Source organism: Orycteropus afer, unplaced genomic scaffold (genome assembly GCF_000298275.1).
Source record: "Orycteropus afer afer isolate SDZICR_OR568_19922 unplaced genomic scaffold, OryAfe1.0 scaffold00003, whole genome shotgun sequence".
NCBI classification, from domain to species: Eukaryota; Metazoa; Chordata; class Mammalia; order Tubulidentata; family Orycteropodidae; genus Orycteropus; species Orycteropus afer.
The window spans coordinates 28,201,307-28,221,405 of NW_006921590.1; the positions used below are offsets into that span (position 1 = coordinate 28,201,307).

A 20,099-nucleotide genomic window follows, 5' to 3' on the forward strand; every position below is an offset into this window, starting at 1 on the left:
CATAACAACAACAACAGACTGCATTCAGAGCAGTGATTATCCTTCATGTTGATGATGTATTTCACTCGACATAGTCTACATCTGTCTGTTTCAAATATTTAAAAATCCCAGTAGAACTTTTAAGATGAAGCAAATAATTGAAAATAATGGCATATCACCTCCATAACTCACCTAATTCCATGTCACACTGACCACTCCCTACCTGGCTCTTACCTACATCATTTATGTACACCATCATGAATGCTCACGTTTCCTATTCCTTTCTTTCTGTATGTTCACTCTGATATCCAAATTATATAACCGATTATTTTACTCCTTATTTTCCCCTCAGTGTTTGGTATAGGCCACACAATGGCTATAGCAATGAACACAAACACACCAACAATCATGAAGACGGCACAGGACCAGGCAATGTTTTGCCTGTTATACATAAGGTCACCATGAGTCAGCACTGACTCGATGGCAACTGACAACAGCAGCAGCAATGGGCCATGCAGGAAGGCAGACAGGCAACAATACATTGAAAGATTCAGTAATTCAGATGATGACAAGAATTTCACTGCACTGTATCATACCACTTTGATAAAAGATGGGACTTTCCAGAACCTGGTCCTCCAGATACAAGAAGGGGTGGAATTGGTGCTGGTGCTGCCACTAGATCATTAAGGCGCTGGTAATACTAGAAATAAAAATGAATTTAGATTGTGAGGATGTACATGCCTTTCAGAATACTAAATACAGTCAGCTTCTGACCATCCTTTGAAAACATTAAAGAAAAGCTTCATGAGAAAATGAAGTCTACTTCTAGTCAACAGAAGAAGCCTTATAAGTATTTTTATAGTTAGGTAAATGTGCCCAAGGTAGTAAACTTAAGAATGATCCTTGACTTCTTCTACATATAGCATTGCTGTAAATTAATTGAGTAAGGAACACAACTTAAGATTCTTATGGCGTTTTCCATGATTCACATATTTTGCAGAATGCTGCAGAGAGGTCGGTGTGTTATACTGTAGTCCCTAAAACCACAGAAAGCCTTGAAGGCCCAGCAAGCAGCCTAGATATCCTGGTCAGAACAACAGCTGTCCTGGAGACCATCTCAGTTTCTGGGGATCCCTGAGAACAGGCCTAAACATAAGCAGATTTTGTGTAAGACCTTGGGATTTTCCAACTTGCTGCAAAGAATCAGACTAGGATAGGCCTTCTGAGATTCTTCTGAGGCTGACTGAGTTCTACGTAACATCTAAGAATTCATATTCCCAGGCTTTCCCCCAGACACTTAAACCTGGTTCAGAGCTAAAAAGGACACACTCAGAAAACCAGAACACTTAAGTATTTATTAGAACTCTCAAGGGACTTTCCAAAGTCATCCTGGGGGTTAAGATGTTTATTAAGTGTACTAGTGGTCTAAATGACAGCTGATGAAGAATTAAAAGAACTTATAACTAAGTTGTTAGTGGTAGCTAAAATTTGTGGGGTGGTTAAAATTTCCAGCAACTACTTGGCATAGTTCTTCAGTCACTTTCTCTGTTTGTCATGTCTAAATACAGAATACATTTGCTGAGAGCTCAAATATTCTGATAACAATGATGCTTCTGAAGGAACAAAGGGCGTTACTGATTTATTATTTGACAGGGTTGCTATGAGTTGAAACTGACATCATGGCAACTATTTCACTTGTCTCTAAACCCTAACAGTTTAAGTCATGGCCCCATTAAAATCCATATATCAATAATGGTTCCAAGTTAAAACCCCCTGCTACAAAAGAAAGAACACAAGATTTGGAATCAGAACATCTAGATTCAAATGCTGGATCTGCCTTCTACCTCCCACGTGCTTACGCAAACCATTGTCTGAACTTTAGTTTCTTCATTTGTAAAATCCTAATACCTCCGTTATAAAATAACAACTAATCTAACATTTGTTATGTGCCAGGTTCTGTGCCAAAGGCTCTACATGTGTTACCTCACTTAATCCTCATGACAATCCTATGGAGTAGATATTGTTAGCTATTCTCATTTTACAAATAAGAAAATCAAAGCTTAGAGTGGTTAAGTCACTTGACTTCCATAGTTAAGAAATGGTGGAGCCAGGATACAAACCCAAAGTTAGAAAATTTCTGTAAAAATAAAATTGTTAATGCTAGCTACTGTAATATTCTTTAATATGTTAGTTCTTACTTAAATTATTTATATTATATTTTTGAACTTGTACATATTGGAACAATACCTAGTATGCTTACTTTCTCAAATCCCAACTCATGGGCTGAATGACAAGCTTGTTGGAAAGTTTCCATTTGCTCTTGTTCATCATGTATGTCCCATAGAACATCACCAAAATCATCTTCTTCTGGAATGGAATCTTCACTGCCCAAATCCTTAGACTCCAGGTCTGTGTTCTCAAAGCCCAGTATGTCCTGAACACCAAGTGCAAGCAATGAAAACAAATAAAGAGTGTAGAGACTCTGAGCACATAGCCACGCCTACCAAGGGAGGCAAATCCATGCCCTAAGGCTTTGTATAATACCTACAAGCATAATTTATAATTATAAAAATAAATACTAATTTTAAAATAAAGAAAAGAAGAAATACAGTAAAATGTGTGAAAGCAGGAACATGTGTAAGAAAAACCTGTCAGAAAAGGAAAACTCAAATATTCTTCATTAATAGAGATAGAAAAGTGGTAAGGCTGCACCCTGTCAAAGGCAGAAACTTGAAAGATCCAGAAAAGAAATGCGGTCCTATTGAGTTATAGCTCTTCTAGGTTTCACTGCATTAAAAACAATAAAAATGAAGACATCTCCCTTCTATTATAAATAAAGCGAGAGGAGTATTTGATTGGCATGGTATTTGTTTTCTGAAAAATGTTTCCCAATATCTTTAGTTCTATCTGGCTGAAGAATAAATTTAATGACTGTGCCAATACTTAAGAAATGTGCTCCTTCATGTTTTTATAAGAATTTAATCACCAAGATATGGTTTCTTGTTATTAAGTAGCTCTGCTGTTATATCTAATCTTTATATTAGATCAGTGAAAATATGCTGTTCTTCAAGCATTAAAAATAGTAAATGTGTCCATTTTCCTTTGCTGCCATTTATTCCACTCAATTAATTTTATTTATCTTAGTCCCAAAATTCACAAGATTGCTAAGAAGATCAAAAGTGATAATATCAATCTTTACACTAAAGAAGGCTATACATGACTAGAATCTTAAAACTTGCAAGTGGCCATCTAGATGCAATGATGGGTCTTTGCTCATCTAAAGCAAAGAAAAATGAAGAAAACTAAAGATTCATGGAAACAATTGGTCCAAGCGACTGGAATACCATGCAATCCTCAGTCTATATGACTATGAAACCAGAAGAACTAAATGGTGCCTGGCTACCACTGTCACCCACTTGGAGGGGGATCTATGTAGGAGATCCTGGATAGAGTGGGAGAACAATATGGAACAAAACTCAGAAAAAAAATAAAAAAATGAATGAATGAATGAATGAATAGACCAGGTTTTCTGGTCTGATAGAGCCTGGTGGAACCACTGGGGCTATGGCCCCTAGCTGCCCTTCACGTCTGGAATTGAACTCACTTCTATGGCTTCCAGCCAAACAAAAGACAAGCATATGAACTGAACATTCACCTGAGGTAGATACACTCCTTGAAGAGAACAATCATGGGAGAAAGAAGGGCTGTGTATGCACAGGGAGACAGCTCAGGGGTCTGGAATGTATGGAGGGATGGACACAGGGAAGAGGTGACTGTGGGGAGGAAGTGGGAGGGGAGCTGTTGCACTGTGGTAAATTGTAGTCAATATTATGAGACAAAGCGTATGTGAGCTTCTGCATGAATTTGGTCTGTGAACTTTCACACAAACCACAATTTAAAAAAAAAAAGGCGACAGCTATACAAACGTGTTGCCAGAACTCATACCACTAGCTTTGAGGATCATTCTTTTTCTCTGATAACCAATTTTTATACTTAGAATACAAGTTAATGAGAAAAGACAATCTAATTCCTTACTTCTGAAATAGGGTCCCTGGCACCCTAGGGGATGTTTCAGGAGGTACAGGCCACCACTTAGGCTAAACTCATACATCTTCCTATAGGGCCTATTTTACTTGAAGATAAGAGGCGTTATTATTACTATTAATATTTTTCCTTATAATTAAAAACACAGTATTTTATATTAAAAATAAACGCAGGTATAATATGGTACCAAGAAGAACCCACAAACTCACTGCCATTGGGTCAATTTCAACTCATAGCAACCCCCACTGGGTTTCCGAGGTGGTAAATCTTTATGGAAGTAGATTGCCCCATCTTCCTTCCAAGGAGCGGCTGGTGGGTTTCAACTGTCAACCTTCTGGTTAGCAGTCAAATGCCTTAGGCATTCTGCCACCAGAGCTCCTTATAATATGGTACAGAGTATATAATTCATGTAAAATTTCAAGATAATACTTTAGACTTCACAAACACTTTCAGTTGATACACCTCTATGATCCATGTTCCCAGACCCCCAGAGGTGAGCTTTACACTAACAGACACACTAACTAATTTGCATCAAATGGCCTGTGAGGCAGATGAGAGCTAAAGATGCACAGTAATACCACAACCCTGAGAGAGTTGACTCCTAATAGAAACAATGGTGCTCTTCTTGGGTATTGTTTTAAAAAATAATAAAATTTTCTCTGGAAAATCCAATTTTATGGAAAATAGTCTTAAAATATTTTAGATGGAATCTTACAGGGAATGTACATTTTTACCTGTTTAATAATCTTTTCCACATAAATATAAATTTTATATACTCCTTCCGCAGGATCTCCTGAGTGATCAATGATCTGAGGGGGAAAATAAAAAAAAAGCTCAAAAACAATAAGAAACTCTACCACCACTAAAAGTAACAGTAATAATAATAGGTGGGGGAGGCAGTGGTAAATACTTCCATAGTGTTTACTATATGCCAGGCACTGTTCTAAGTATTTTACATGTGTAAGGTCATTTATCCTCACACAACAGAGATGCTATCTCCATTTTACAGAGGAGGAAACTGAAGCAAGTTAAGTAACTTGTCCAAGATCATACACTAGTCACATGGAGTAAGTATTTTTATATTTTACAGGGCATTCACTTACATGAGATTTTTTGTGTGAACAGTGCTGCAATAAAAAGTATACATTTTTTTGTCTATATGTGCAAATTTTGTTTTATTCATTTCTATACCATTTGATAGGAGCTCTGGTGGCATAGTGCCTAAGGCATTTGACTGCTAACCAGAAGGCTGATGGTTCAAACCCACCAGCCACTCCTTGGAAGGAAGACTGGACAATCCACTTCCGTAGAGATACAGCCTCGGAAACCCAAGGAGGAGTTGCTATGAGTCAGAATTGACTCAATGGCAGTGAGTTTGGTTTTTTTTGTTTTCATAGCCCATATCTAATCTGTTAGGAAATCCTATTGGCTCAACTGTCAAAATTAGTCCAGAACTGAACCATTTCTCATCAGTTCCTTTACTACCACCACAGACCAAGCCACCAGCATCTCACATGGATGATTGCAATAGCATTCTGGCAGAGCTTCCTGATTCTGCCTTCTCCCACTGCCCTCAAAACCATGATCTATTCTCAACACAATAGCCTAAGAAAGCACTGCCCAATGATCTCATCAGATACTGCCATTCTTCTCTCAATCTTCTCCAATGGTGGTCTCTCACATTCCAAGTGAAAGCAAAGTTCTTAAAATGGTCTACAAGGTTCCTTACCATTAGGCCATCTGTTACCCATCTGATATTCTTTCCTACTAATCTCCCCTCACTCACTGTGCTCCAGTCATAGTGGCTTCCTTCCTCTCCCCAAACATGCCAGGCTCACTCCCACCTCTTGGTCTTTGCTTTAGCTCTTTCTCTGCCAAGCATGTTCCTTTGCCTGATATCCACATGACTAACTCTTTCTCCTCCTTAAAGAATTTGTTTAACTTCATCTTCTCAATGAGGCCTTTCCTATCCATTCTATTTAATTCAGCAACTGCCCCTTTCCCCTGCTGTCACACCTCCCATCTCCCTAATCCTACTGTATTTTTAAATCATTTTTCCATAGGACTTACCACCTTTTAACATACTCTATATCTATTATTATCTTTACTGTATCTCCCCACTCAAATCTAAGTTCCATGACTTCATTTTGTATCCAAGCAATAAAACAGTGTCTGGAACATAGTAGGTGCTCAATACCTATTTGTTGAATGAATGAATTGATTACTATTTAGGTTCTTAAGACATATGGAGGCAAATATAAATTTATACAAAATATCTTTAACATTCTTGTTTTTGTTAAAAGTCTATTTTTGATATTACTCTCTCATCAAATTTCATATATAAGTTTAAAAACAAAAAGCCCTCTGAATTCTACCTTGACTTTGCTGGTCTTGTTTAGGTGAGAAACTTGACCAATCAATTGCTGGACAGAATCAGAACTGACTTTCCCATCCTCTAGACGATGATAAATTAATCGTGGCTTTCCTTCAGGGTTTTTCAGAAAAGCTTCTTCACAGTCTTCCAATAAAAGGCTAGATTGGAAACCAGCATTTTTTGTGTTACTGCACCATGGCACCAAATAGTCGGTCAATCAACCTAAGTGCCAATACTGGGATTTACTATTGTGACTAATGGCCAGAAAAGACCCAGCTGCAGAACAAGCAAAGCTTTCCAAAAACAGTTATTTTATAGCTTGGTCTTAATACATAATGCATTCATTAGGATACAATGAAAGTAAATACAATAAACTTTCAAGTATACATAACTGTTTTATTCCTTAAACCTAAAAAAAAATCTCAAAATACTATTAAACATGGCTCAGAATAATGAATCAGATTCATGATACTTTGTAAACAAGTAGAAACATAATTCTATTTACAAACACAGTATCAATAGAATTTCATTTACCAAACAGGAATGGATCCTGTTTAGTCACAGTCTGACAGTCCCTGATTAAAATAATCTATACATATTAATGATATTGCTCATAGGACCTATTAAACAAGTTTAACAGTAAGGAACTTTTAATTCTTCATTTTATTTAAGTGTGGAGGAGTTACAGAATTTATTGAATTCCATAGGCTGTTTTTGATTATAAGAAAGCTATTAGAATTTATCTTTGAAATTCATTGTTGTTGTTGTTGTTATTTGCCATTGAGTCGGCCTCGACTCATAGCGACCCCTCCTTGGGTTTTCGAGGCAGTATCACTACGGAAGTAGGAATGCCCAACCTTCCTTCCGAGGAGTGGCTGGTGGGTTTGAATTGAAATTCATTAGGCAATCTCAATTCTATTTAAACTGTAATATAGTACATATTTTTTTCAGCTTACCTTGGTATAGTTAAATGAATGAATAAAATAACTAATGAACTCTTCTCGATTTCCCATTTTCTTACAGCAAGGTATTGATCATAAATTTCTATTGGAAAATACACAGTGTGGAAAAAATATCCCATTGTTTCACACATTCTTTTAAGTTTAGGTGAATAGTCCTAAAACAAAATATATAAAAGTGTAACTTATTTAACTAAAAGGTCTAGTTAGTGTCATACCTCTTAAAATAAAGCATACTTTAGAATAGGCTACATTAGATATTTTCTAGTTCAAATTTTAAAATAATACAATCATTTGAAAAAACATCTTGAAGAAAAATCGTTTTCTACAAAACAAACAAAAGGCTAAGGTGTGCCTAACCCAAGCCAATGTATTTTCAATCATCTCATATGCATGTGAGTGCTGGACAATGAATAAGGAAGATCGAAGAATTGATGCCTTTGAATTGTGGTGTGGTGAAGAATACTGAAAATATCATGGATTGTCAGAAGAATGAACAAATTTATCCTGGAAGAAGTGTAGCTGGATGCTCCTTACAAGTGAGAATGGCCAGACTTTATCTCACCTACTTTGGCTGTGTAGTCAGAGGGGACCAGTCCCTGGAGAAAGAAACCATGCTTAGTAAAGTGGAATGTCAGAGAAAAAGGGGAAGACCCTCAATGAGATGAACTGATGAGGTGGCTGCAAAGATGGGCTCAAGCACAGCAAGGATTATGAGGATGGTACAGGATAGGGCATTATCTTGTTCTGTTATACATGGGTCACTATGAGCTGGAATTGACTCGATGGCACCTAACCACAACAACAACAACATAAAACAAACGTAATAATAGCTTAACAACTTGGCTGTTTTCTAACTCAGAAAACTTATTTCATAACAAAGCCTAAAACAACCAGAGAAAAGTAGTAGGCTATTTCCTTCATTTGTTTATTTTATTGTTAGTTTAAGAGTTATTTCTGTTTTGTTACTTGAAAAAGTAAAAAATATATCCATAGATGGAAACAGTAAAAAGTATTCATCCTAATATATTAGAATACTAAAACAGAAAGACAGAAATTAAAAATATATTGGTTGATAACAAATTAGGTTATTAGGTAATGATGATCATTATTAAGCAAAACAATTAGTAATTCCTTGAAAACGTCATTGGGACTAGCTTGTATTCAATCAATGAGTGGAAACGTTGGGCTTTAAAATATTTCCTATTTTTATCAGAATTAAGTAATATCACAAAATGAATTCCTTAATGAACAATCTGGAAGATATTATAATAGGTGTAGCATGTGACACATAGGTTTACTTCAAGCTCATTTAGAACAGTGGTTGGTAAACTTTTTCTGTAAAGGCTCAGATGGCAAATGTGTTTATAAAATAATAGTTTAACAACTTGGCTGTTTTGGCATAGGTCTTTGCTGTCTATTTGGTCTCTGTCACAACTTTTCTGGTATGATGTGAAGCAGACAAATAATACATTAATGAGAGTGGCTGTGTTCTAATAAAATTTTATTTATAGACACTAAAATTTGAATTTCATACAATTTTCACATCACAAAATATTGTTCTTCTTTTAATTGTTTTCCAACCATTCCAAAATATAAATATCAATCTTAGTTCTGGCCATAGAAAGACAGGCAGCCACTAGAATTTGTTATAATTTGTTGATTCCACTGAGAATAATTTCAGCATTGGAATATTAAAAACCCTGCCAAGATTTAATCTTGTCACCATTTGAAACAAATTCAAGGATAGAAATAGCAGATATTAAAGCAGGCACTCTCCACAAGGGTGGAATATGCAATGAAGGATTCCAAAAACATAAAGGTCCAACACCTTAATTTGATATTCAAAACGCTCCACAAACAGAACTTTCTTTTTCTGTCTCAGAGCCTGACTTCTTATTCCCAGAAAGTTAAAACCAAACCAACAACAACAAAGAATCCTTGAGTCACAGCATCTATCCTTCTTTAATATACTGCTAATACTGAACAAGATTTTTCTCTTAAGAAAAGCCCAAGATGTTTCCTGTTCTTTAAGAAATTTAATCTAGCTGGTAATAAACTACTTGGTTATATGTAGTAGTATTAAAAATAGAACACAGTATTCTTGTTTTCTATATCAGTGAATACAGAAATTATAAACATCCTCACCTTAAGGAAAAGCTCCATTTCAGGCTGGGTTTCATCTGTATAAATAAGGTAACACCTGACAGTGTTACTCCATAGAGAATGTGAAAACAGGGGAGTAACTTGTAATAAACTAGCTACAGCAATATCCCAGTCATCTGAAAATAAAAATAATTTCCTAAGTTCATGAAAAGAATCACCAGAGAACACTGGACAGGATGATTCAAAAGGAGTCTGAAAAAAATACCATTGGTATCACAGAATGGATCTGATGTCACATGTTACTACTGACACAGCTTCTAGAATCACTTATTAGAAGTCAATTAGTTCTAACTTCAAATTCTGTCCTGAGACTTGAAACAACAAACGTCACCAGTGGTCTTCCCTGGGTACCAGTGGTTCCAGTCAATTGTCATGGAACCATTTTACATGAGAGCTTCAGTTAGTTTGCTATTTGATTGCTATTCGAGGGGAAACCATACTCCCAGGCTGGCCTAGAGTTTTATCTCATTATTATTCTCAAAATATGTTCAAGAATGACATTAAAGGAAAGCATGCTATTTAGCAAGAATAAATATTTTAAGATACACTTTGCTAAGTCTAGAGGCACCATTAAAAAAACAATTTTCATTTTGCAAACAGATAAATAATTTTAGTTTTAAGAAAAACGTAGAACTACTTCTAACTTCTTAGGTCTGAAATTGTAACTAGATCTTAGAATTACTATGGACACCCTGTTATATAAAAATAGTAAGAATACAGTCCTTTTTAACATGGCTTTTTGTATCCTGTTCCTTAACCTGCTATAACCTTCAACACCATCAACGAAGCAGAGGGAAGGACTTAAAACTACTGTTTCTCAGTTAATCTGTGTTATACTTTTGCCGCTGAACTAAAACACCTGAGAATTCTGACCAGCAGCTCAGGTTGACCAGGCTGGCCAGGTGTGTTAAGGGAAGGCACCCAGAACATAAAACTCATGCACTGTTAATGGCAATCCTCCTCTACAAGATTACAGTACATGAAAAGTCACTACAGGAAGCCAAGGTAATTGGAAAATAGAATGTATTACCTCTGTTGACGTTTGCAAAGGGTCCTTCTACGTCTATAGAACTATGGGCGAACTCAGGGCCTCGGAAGGACTGCTGAAGCTGCATCATGCTCCCTATGGAAGGCTCACTTCCCAAGGCTCCACCAGCCCAATATTCACACTGGGTTCCAGCAGCTAAAAGCAAGGAATTTTATCTTGTGAAAATCAAATTACTCAATGTTCAAAAGCTTACCATTTACTCTGGACAAGATCTCTACTTTAAAAAATACTATTACAAGTACAACAAAATTCAAACTTTAATGATTTTAAAAGTACTTTGCCACTTTCTCTGATTAACATATTTCTGGTCATCGTCTCAAATTCAAAGAGAGGATTAAAAAGTGAAAGACAAAAAAAAAAATAAGAAAGAATACAATAAACAAAGGAATTACAGTAAGAGAGAAATAAAACCCTTCCCCCAAAACTATAAAAACCATTTCTAACTGCACAGTTCAGATACTGATATAAAATTTCAAGAGGCAGAACTTTAAAGGTAGATTATTATTAGCATACTGTTGTTGTTGTTGTTATTTGCCATCGAGTCGGCCCCGATTCATAGTGACCCCTCCTTGGGTTTCCGAGGCAGTATCACTACGGAAGTAGGAATGCCTAACCTTCCTTCTGAGGAGTGGCTGGTGGGTTTGAACCGCCAGCCTTCTGGTTAGCAGTCCAGTGCCGTAGGCCCTATGCTACCAGAGCTCCTAGTGACTGATATTTGTAATCATTAGGCTGTTAAGTTCTTTGTGGCAGAGAGTATATCCTTTTAACCATTGAGATTAATGTGGGGCATAAAAGCAGTTTTCTTAGTCACTCTTGGCCAGTAACAATCACTTCATTTTTTCCTCAAAAGTTGGTAATAAACTGTCCCAGGATGCGGGTCAAGCTCTAATGGTACTAAAACATAAATTAAAAGGGAATTGTCAGTTGCCTCATTTCACTTCAAACCCCTCAGTCACACTGAAGGAGAAAGATATGGCAGTCTGCTTCTTTAAAGATTGCCTTGGAAACATCATGAAGTAATTCTACCCTGTCCTATCTAAAACCATACCAAACTCCCTGCCATCGAGTCGATTCTGACTCACAGTGACCCTCCATTGGGTTACCAAGTTGGTAAATCTTCATGGAAGTAGATTGCCAATCTTCCTTCCATGAGCAGCTGGTGGGTTTGAACTGCCAACTTTCTGGTTAGCAGGCAAATGTCTTAGGCACTGTGCCACCAGAGCTCCACCCTGTCCTATATGGTTGTTATTAAGTTGGAATCCACTTGATGGCAGTGGGTAAAGTTTTGGCCAATGGGATTTGAGCAGAAGTGATCTATGTATCTTCAAGGTTGAGCCATCAAGTAAAGAAATGTGTTCTTCCCTTTCTTGGCTAAAATGCAGATGAGATGATAGGAACTGGTGCAGCTATCTTAGACCAGAGACAGAAAAGCTATGGGTTAAGGCAGGCAGAGGAACCAGACAGAAGGAACTTTTCAGCCCCTAACAACTTCATGGAGAAGTTGAAAAGAAGCTGAAAGAGAGAAAGAGAGAGAGAGGGAGAGAAAAGTAACTTTTTAACAGCACTCAAAGCAATCGCCTAGCAAATACAGATAAGTGAAAATAATGTAACAGGACTCAAAGTTGGCTCTACAATTTCGCTAAAGCTATGCTGAAAGCTCAAAATATTATAAATAGAAAATAAATTTACCAGTAATGTCTGTACAGTTGTCATCTGAATCAGACTCCCCAGGATCAAATACTTGGATCCCCTGAGCCTGTAGCCTCTGAAGTTTGCTCTCCAACTCTCGCTTGGCCCTCAGTAAGTCCTGAATTTCATTCTCTTTGGTCTCCCTAAATATCTTCAAAGAAAAGAATTTTAATTTTGAAACTTTTTTTTCCATAGTCAAAAGGTTAGGTCATCAATTTTGAAAGGAAAACTCTTTCATCTACACAACCAATGCATATTCATCTGTTTCTTGATCTCTTCTTTTGTGGGATAACTAATCCCACTTCCTTTCACTCACTATTTCATAACTGGAACCCACTGCATTTCCCAGCAGGATACGTGTCTGTGGTGTGTGACTTGTGCACTCCACAGTGTTAGCAAATTTCTCTACTACCACTAAATTCCAGTAACGCCTTCCCAAATGAAACAGCTCTAAACATTTTGAAATGTCTCCTCTCAGAACACTTACCTTTTCTTCAAAATCTCTAGCCTATATCAAGGAGCTCTGGTAGTGTAGTGCCTAAGGCACTTGACTACTAACTAGAAGGCTGGTGGATTTGAACCATTCCTCGGAAGGAAGGTTGGGCAATCTACTTCTGTAGTGATACTGCCTTGGAAACCTAAGGAGGGGTCTCTATGAGATGGGTCCGACTCCATGGCACATAACAACAGCAACAACATACCTTTATCAAATTTCCATGTCCAACTCAAAAATGTAAAAAGAATTCTAGTTTCTGTACGTTTCAGAAATCCTACATGATCTACTTCTATTTATTCTTCACAGGTCCTGGGGTAGTGCAAGCATTTTGCATCGTACTACTAACCTAAAGGGAAGCAGGTGAAACCCACTCAACAGTATAACGGAAGAAATGGCCTGGAGATCTGCTTCATAAAGATTACAGAAGATTACAGCCAAGAAAACCCTATGGAGTAGTTCTACTCTGTAATACATAAGGTCACCATGAATTAGAATCAGCTCAACAGCAACAAGTTAACAGGTTTATTCTTCACAGCATTATATGAACTTTCTAAATAGATTATCTTTATACCTGTCATTTTGGACATAAGAACAAGTAGGAAATTTACCTTGAATTGCCTTTTAACTTTATCTCTATCACGTTCAAATGTAGCTGCTCTCTCCATTGCTTGATATTTTGCTTCTAAAGCACTTTCTTTTTCCCGAAGTATCTTCTGGTAAGTTTTTTGAAGTGCCTGGAATAATTTACCTTGTTATTTTCTAACAAAAATAATATTCCTCCCAAGTTTACATTACCTTTTATATATATTACACATATCTTAGAATTTTCACCAATCTGCTTAGTATTTTACCAATGATCAAGAACTGCATATCATTTTACTCAAACACAGAATGGAAAAAATGTAAACACACTTGAAGTATATAGCAAATGAAGACATTTCAACATTAAGCTTTCAAGGGAAGTTAATATTTTTTCTCTGAAATACTGCATTGACTCTTAAACGTCCCTGTACCTCTGTTTTTTCTATCTTTAAGAGAACAAAACTTACAATTTATAAGTCTTACTTTGAGGGATAATCAATTCTGTGGGATGGTGTGTTTCTGGGTACCATGTCTTACTCCTTTTGCTATCCCCAGAGCCCTTTTGTATCCGGTACTCTGCAGTCTCCAGTAAATGTCTGACTAATTGAATTAAGGTAAATAAGTAGGAGGATTTTATTTTTCCCCAAATGCCTAGATACTTGAGGTAGAAACAAACCAATTTACATACAGAATCAGGATTGGAAAAAAGTACAATTGGGGCTGTGACATTTGTCAACTCTTACTGCCCTGCTTTTCTACCTGCCATCTCAAAGTCACTTCCAATGCGCAGTGTGCACTGAGGTGGCTGAGTCCTTTCTTTATGGTTGTGGTAGGCACACATGAAATCAGGTATCTGAAGAGCGCAAACCCATTTCATACAGGCAAGTGTAGTAAGACTGCCCAACAGAAAAACTTACAAGACAACAGATAGCCTGCTAATACCTGTCTTCCTAGATACCAGTGCTTAATTACTCAACTAATGAAGAAAAAAACAAAACCTCTGACTAGAAGAACACCAAGATTAGAAGAATGAGGATTTCTTTTAGAAAAATGAGTCAGGGGTTTATTCAATTCCTACCATAATGAGTCCAGGGACACAAGAAGTCTCTCACATAGTAAGAATAAACAAACCACCCAAAACCCTCAGAAGGGCCCCAAACCAATGGTACAAAGTCTGAGAACTCTACTTACACAAAGCAACCTCTTGGTGTTTATACTATTTGAATGGAATCATGCAAGAACTGTTTTTTTGAATACATGAATGACATAGATTAAAGAGAATTTGACTGCATCTCCGAAAGATTTTCAACCACAATAGTTAAGATGGTAAAAACCATTTGAAGAGCTATAAAGACAAGAGTCACACTTGGAGGCATGTAAAACATCTGGGTAAAAGTCCTAAAAGAATGGTTGGGTTGCTTAAGCAGACATCCCCAAAGTCTTTTGCTTGTTTGTGCCTAGTGTGAACCTATTTTTTGGAGATCCGTGGAGACTGGAATTTGTGTTTCTGGAAACTTAGGGTTAATGCCTTCAAGGTTCCTGAATGAATGAAATAGAAATGTCTGCGTGGGTGTGGGAGGGAGTTTAAAAATCCAGTTTAGAATCCAAAAGAATAAGGCCCCCAAAATTAAAATACTGAGCAGTTTCCGCTCAACTTTCAAAACTACTTGGTTTTGGGAGGAGGAAGGCTGGAAGCAGGACGGATCAGGCGTCACGAATCCACCCGGGCAGAGCTGCCAGATGGCTGCGCGGCCGTGAGCAGGCTGCCCCGGGACTGTTTCCCCGGTGTCGCGGCGGCCCGGGGGCCAGCGTTACCTGCAGCTCGGCCCGCAGCCTCTTGTTCTCCGTGTCCAGCTTGGCCTCGCGACGGCCCATGGACAGCAACTCCTGGTTCTTGCTGACCCGGAAGATCTCGTACTCCTTCTTCAGCCGCTCGTACTCGGCCGCCGCGTACTCCAGCTCGGGCACCGACGAGCCGGTGGACTTGAAGCTGGCCCCCAGTAGGCCGCCTCCACCCGCCCCGCGAGACAGCGACCCAGGCCCGGCCCCTGCTGCCGCCCCGGCGCCCCGGCGGAAAGAGTTGCGCAGCAGGCGGGCCTTGGGCTTCACCTCCACCGGGATCTCGCAGGCCTCGCCGCCGCCCGCCCCGTACGTGTCCTCGATCACCTCCCCACCCGCAGGGCTCACGAGAGACGAGGCAGTCCCCATTGCCCGCGAGGCGCTTCCACTGGCCCTCTGGGTACCAGGAGGGGCGGTACCCCTCGCGCGGGGCGGGGCGAGAGGCGCGGGGCGGGGCGAGAGGGGCGGGGCGGGGCGGGGAGGGCATAAGGAATGTGGGCCAGCGGCGCCGCGGCCACTTGGGACCTGAAGGGACGTGGCCTGGCTTGGCGGGCGCGCGGGCTCAGCGGCTCTCCTCTGCTGCTGTCCCGCCAGAGTCTACCGGGCGGGCGTGCACTTCCTCGCGAAAGGTCTAGTCCCCTGTATCTCCGCTGCAGCTGTCTCTGCTGCCACGGCTGCTTCTGACCTGGCGCTTCTAACCAGAAGCTGGATCCCAGAAGTTGAAAATCTGAGGAATTTATTGAGTGCCTATTATGTGGCTTTCACCATGTGCCTCTTAGTATGCATGTGGCTGTAATGACAAGCGAGACACAGTACCGGCTACGGAAGACCTTTTCAGTCTATATACCACCATCCAGAACACTCCTTAGTGCTACAAGTTCAGATTTTCTGACATGTTGCAATGGGGGACACTAGAGACCGCACACCAGAGGAACTATGGGGCATCTCACGAAATAAAAGACAAGGTAGAATTTGGGGGTAGTGTGGAATTTAAAAAACAAAAAGCAAAGAAACAGCCAGTTGCTGTCTAGTCAATTCCAACTGGTGTTTTAGGTGATAGGAAAAGTGAAAAAGAGATGGGGGCGGGGGTAATGATACTGTTCTGGACTTAAAACAGTCACTCAGGGAAAGGGTGGGATGGCATCTTCTCTCTTACCCTTCTTGTGTGCCTGTTAACTTGGGTTTCTAACCTTTTCAGGTTTGACATAAGGGAGAGAAAAGGAAGTAGGAAAGATTTTATTTGACTGACTGGTGAGCTGGATGTTGTACTTTGTGGACTTGGTAAGTGGTTAAAGCTGACCCTTTCTTCCATAGACACTTTTTTCAGTTCCTCAAAGACACCCCTGCTTCCATTACTGTTGATATTTTGTCTTTAGTTTCTTTGACTAGGGCTACCAGTTGCCATCAAGTGGATTCTAACTTGTGGCAACCCCATGTGTATAAGAATAGAACTATGGTTGTCACCGGGTTTTCTTTTTAATTGTGGTAAAGATACACACAACAAAACATTCACCAATTCAACCATTTGTCCATGTGTAATTTAGTGACATAGATTACGTCATTCATGCTGTGATTACATCATTCATCCTTTACATAGGATTTTCAGTGGCCAATTTTTCAGAAGTAGATCACTAGGCCTATCTTCTGAAGTGCCTCTGAGTGGATTTGAACCTCCACCCTTTTAGTCAGCATGCCAGCACTTTGCAGCACTCAGGGATACCTTGACCAAGGCAGTTGCTTACTTCTTCATCAGCTGTAAGAAATCCAGTGACACTTTAAGCATTCTTTCTGTTCATGTTTGTTCAACCCTTCAGGATCCCTTGGACTAATTTAAAATATTCTATGCTGGTTCACTTGCCTGTTGGGCCCGCATCTAATCCACAAGTGCTGTAGGTTATGTTTCCTGGGAAGTAGACTCTAAGATGGAGGTAACGGTGCAAGATGTTTATTAGGGAGTGCCCTTGGGATCAATACTTATGGAAAGGAAGGGAAAGAAGCAATATTGGGCAGAGGGAGAAGTTGGCTGCGATGCAGTCTCCCAGGAAGCCTCAGCCAATCCTACAGGGAGTTCTGAAGCTAGGATGGCCCTGCATTGCCCTTAGTTGGGATGAGTGGATTGGGCCTTTATACAGCCACATTGACCAGTCATTGGGTGTCTTCAGCAGAGACAGTCCCTGTAGTGGATGTCAGCTAACGGCTGCATGCTGGCAGCAATTCTGGTTGCTGGTGGAGTAAATCCTGAAGGGGGCCCTGGGTCGTTCATCACAGCTTCCACTATAATAGGAATTACCCACTCTTAGCCCCAAAGAACTCTGGGAATGCTGTTTAATTCTAGCTTGGAGACATCCTCTCCACTACCTGCATCAAAGTGGCTAGTCATCTTTCCTCTTACCCATTATGTTGTTTTTAGGAAGGAGTCAGACAGCAAGCCTTTATGTTCTCCAAATTCCAGGGGTTTACATACTAAATTCTTCAGGTACTTGCCTGAGATAACATGGAAACATTTTCACCATCTCAGTACCTTAGAACTCTCCCATTTAAAGCCAGTTGCTGTCGAGTCATCTGTGACTTATGGTGAGCCCATGTGTGTCAGGAGAACTGCACTCCATAGGGTTTTCAGTGGCTATGATCTTTTGGAAGTAGATTGCCAGGATTTTCTTCTGAGGCACCTCTGGATGGACTCAAACCCCAATCTTTTACTTAGTAGCCAAGCACATAACCCTTTGTGCCCCCCCCCAAGGACTTTCTTTTACTTTTACATATGTATATACATATACACACACATATATTTATATATACATATTGTATAACATGTATGTATGTATGTATGTATATATACAGTGTTTTCAGTAAAGGTTTACCCAGAGTTTAGGTTCTCATTCAACAATTTCTTACAAATTGTTCAGTGACAGTGATTTTTAATCTATGTTACACATTAGACTCACCTGAAACTCTGTAAAGAGCTATATGGTGGTACTGTGGTTAAAGCATTTGGTTGCCAACCAAAAGGTCAGTGTTTCAAACTTACCAGCTGCTATATGGTAGAAAGATGAGGCAGTTTGCTTCTGTAAAGATTTACAGCCTTGGAAACCCTATGAGGGAAGTTCTACTCTGTCCTATAGTGGCATTATGAGTTGGAATCAACTCTGTGCCAGTGGGTGTTGGGTGGGAGAACTCTAAGAGTTTTGGGCCTTACCCCAGACCAATTAAATCACAATCTCCAGGGACGGGAACCTGACCATCACTATTTTTTCAAAGCTCCCCAGAGAGCTTTAGTCTGTAATAAAAATTGAAAACCGATGGTGTAATCCTCTGCCTTTTCATTATTACCAACATGTGTGCTGTTCCCCTTGGTACTCATCTTGGCTAGTTTGCACTGCTATAATGGATGCATCCAACGTCCTCATCAAGCCTTCTTCCCTTTCATTACTCTTCAGCATAGTGCTTTCGATCATATCCATAGTCCTGTATTTCAATTTTAGACATAGACATTGCATCACAAATGGGTATAACGTCCCTGAGAAAATTTATCACCTTGATAGAAACAACCTGTTGTTGTTATGTGCCATCGAGCCGGACCCGACTCATAGCTACCCCTCCTTGGGTTTCTGAGGCAGTATCACTACGGAAGTAGATTGCCCCATCTTCCTTCCGAGCAGTGGCTGGCGGATTTGAACCACCAGCCTTCTGGTTAGCAGTCAAGTGCCTTAGGCACTATGCTACCAGAGCTCCCAGAAACAACCTATCTAGTTGGAAATGCTACCCCCAGTAAAAGCCTTTGAAGAGAAAAGAACTCTTCAGAGAAGGAAGGGATTCTAGTTCTCAAAATCTCCAACCTTCTCCCAGCCTGTTTCATTTAGCTCCATTCTACCAAGTGAACTCTGATTTCTAAAGTCCCTTGCAACAGAATCTATAAATATGACTCTAATTTCAGGAATTAATTAACAGTTAGGGACAACCTAATTTGATTAATCATTTGTGATTTAACACCTCTACCACTAGGGGTCAGGATAACTCAAGAAAAAAATTAATTTGGCTGGTAATTTGAAGACTGGGGAATCTACTTCCAAAGAGATACCATGTCAGAAACCCAAGAATGGGTCGCTATGAGTCGGACCAACTTGACAGCAGTGAGTTTGGTTTTTTGGTATATGTATCATGTTTCTCATATGAAGATGAAGACTGTGGAGAATTTAGTCAAGGGGTTCATTTTAGTAGTGATAATCCATTATTGCTTTACTTAGTCCTTATCACAAGTAATAACATGATTCTGAGAATTAGTTATGACAGACAAGAGCAGGTTTGGGAAACTTTTTCCTTAATGGATGAGATAGTAAATATTTTAGTCTTTGCAAGTCATATGGTCTGTGTTGCAGCTACTCAGCTCTGCCATTGTAGCATGAATCAGCTATAGACAATACATAAATAAAGGAACATGACTGCTTTCCAATAAAACTTTATTTAGAAAAATTGGCAGGGAGTCAGATTTGGCTTGGGAGCTGTAGTTTTCTGACCTTGAGCTAGAGGGCTAGTTCTCAAACTTGACTGATTTTTGGAATTACCTGGGAGCTTGTTAAAAGTTGAGCCCTAGACTCTTCATCAGACCTGTTGTTGGTGGTGTTATTTGCCATCGAGTCGGCCCTGACTCATAGTGACCCCTCCTTGGGTTTCCGAGGCAGTATCACTACGGAAGTAGGAATGCCCAACCTTCCTTCCGAGGAGTGGCTGGTGGGTTTGAACCACCAGCCTTCTGGTTAGCAGTCAAGTGCCTTAGGTACTGTGCTACCAGAGCTCCTTATCAGACTTATTAAATCAAAATATCTGTGGGTGGGGCCCAGCATCTGAATTTTTAGAAGTCTCTGAGTGATTCAGAAGGAAATACTAGTTTAGGAACCATTGTTGTTAACTGCTACCAAGTTGGCT

General features: G+C 39.5%; 1 protein-coding gene across 1 annotated transcript in view; it reads right to left on the reverse strand.

Moving 5' to 3' along the window:
* The window catches only part of NPHP3 (nephrocystin 3), a 35,051-nt gene extending 19,506 nt beyond the window's left edge, over positions 1-15,545 (reverse strand). The window contains exons 1-10 of the mRNA XM_007936926.2: positions 15,153-15,545; positions 13,364-13,489; positions 12,260-12,410; positions 10,553-10,705; positions 9,505-9,638; positions 7,354-7,514; positions 6,399-6,555; positions 4,758-4,832; positions 2,240-2,413; positions 576-679 (exon numbers count right to left, since the gene is read on the reverse strand). Coding sequence (XP_007935117.1) covers positions 576-679; positions 2,240-2,413; positions 4,758-4,832; positions 6,399-6,555; positions 7,354-7,514; positions 9,505-9,638; positions 10,553-10,705; positions 12,260-12,410; positions 13,364-13,489; positions 15,153-15,545 — 1,628 coding nt within the window. The remainder of the gene's footprint in view (positions 1-575; positions 680-2,239; positions 2,414-4,757; positions 4,833-6,398; positions 6,556-7,353; positions 7,515-9,504; positions 9,639-10,552; positions 10,706-12,259; positions 12,411-13,363; positions 13,490-15,152) is intronic.
* Positions 15,546-20,099: the final 4,554 nt, after the last annotated feature.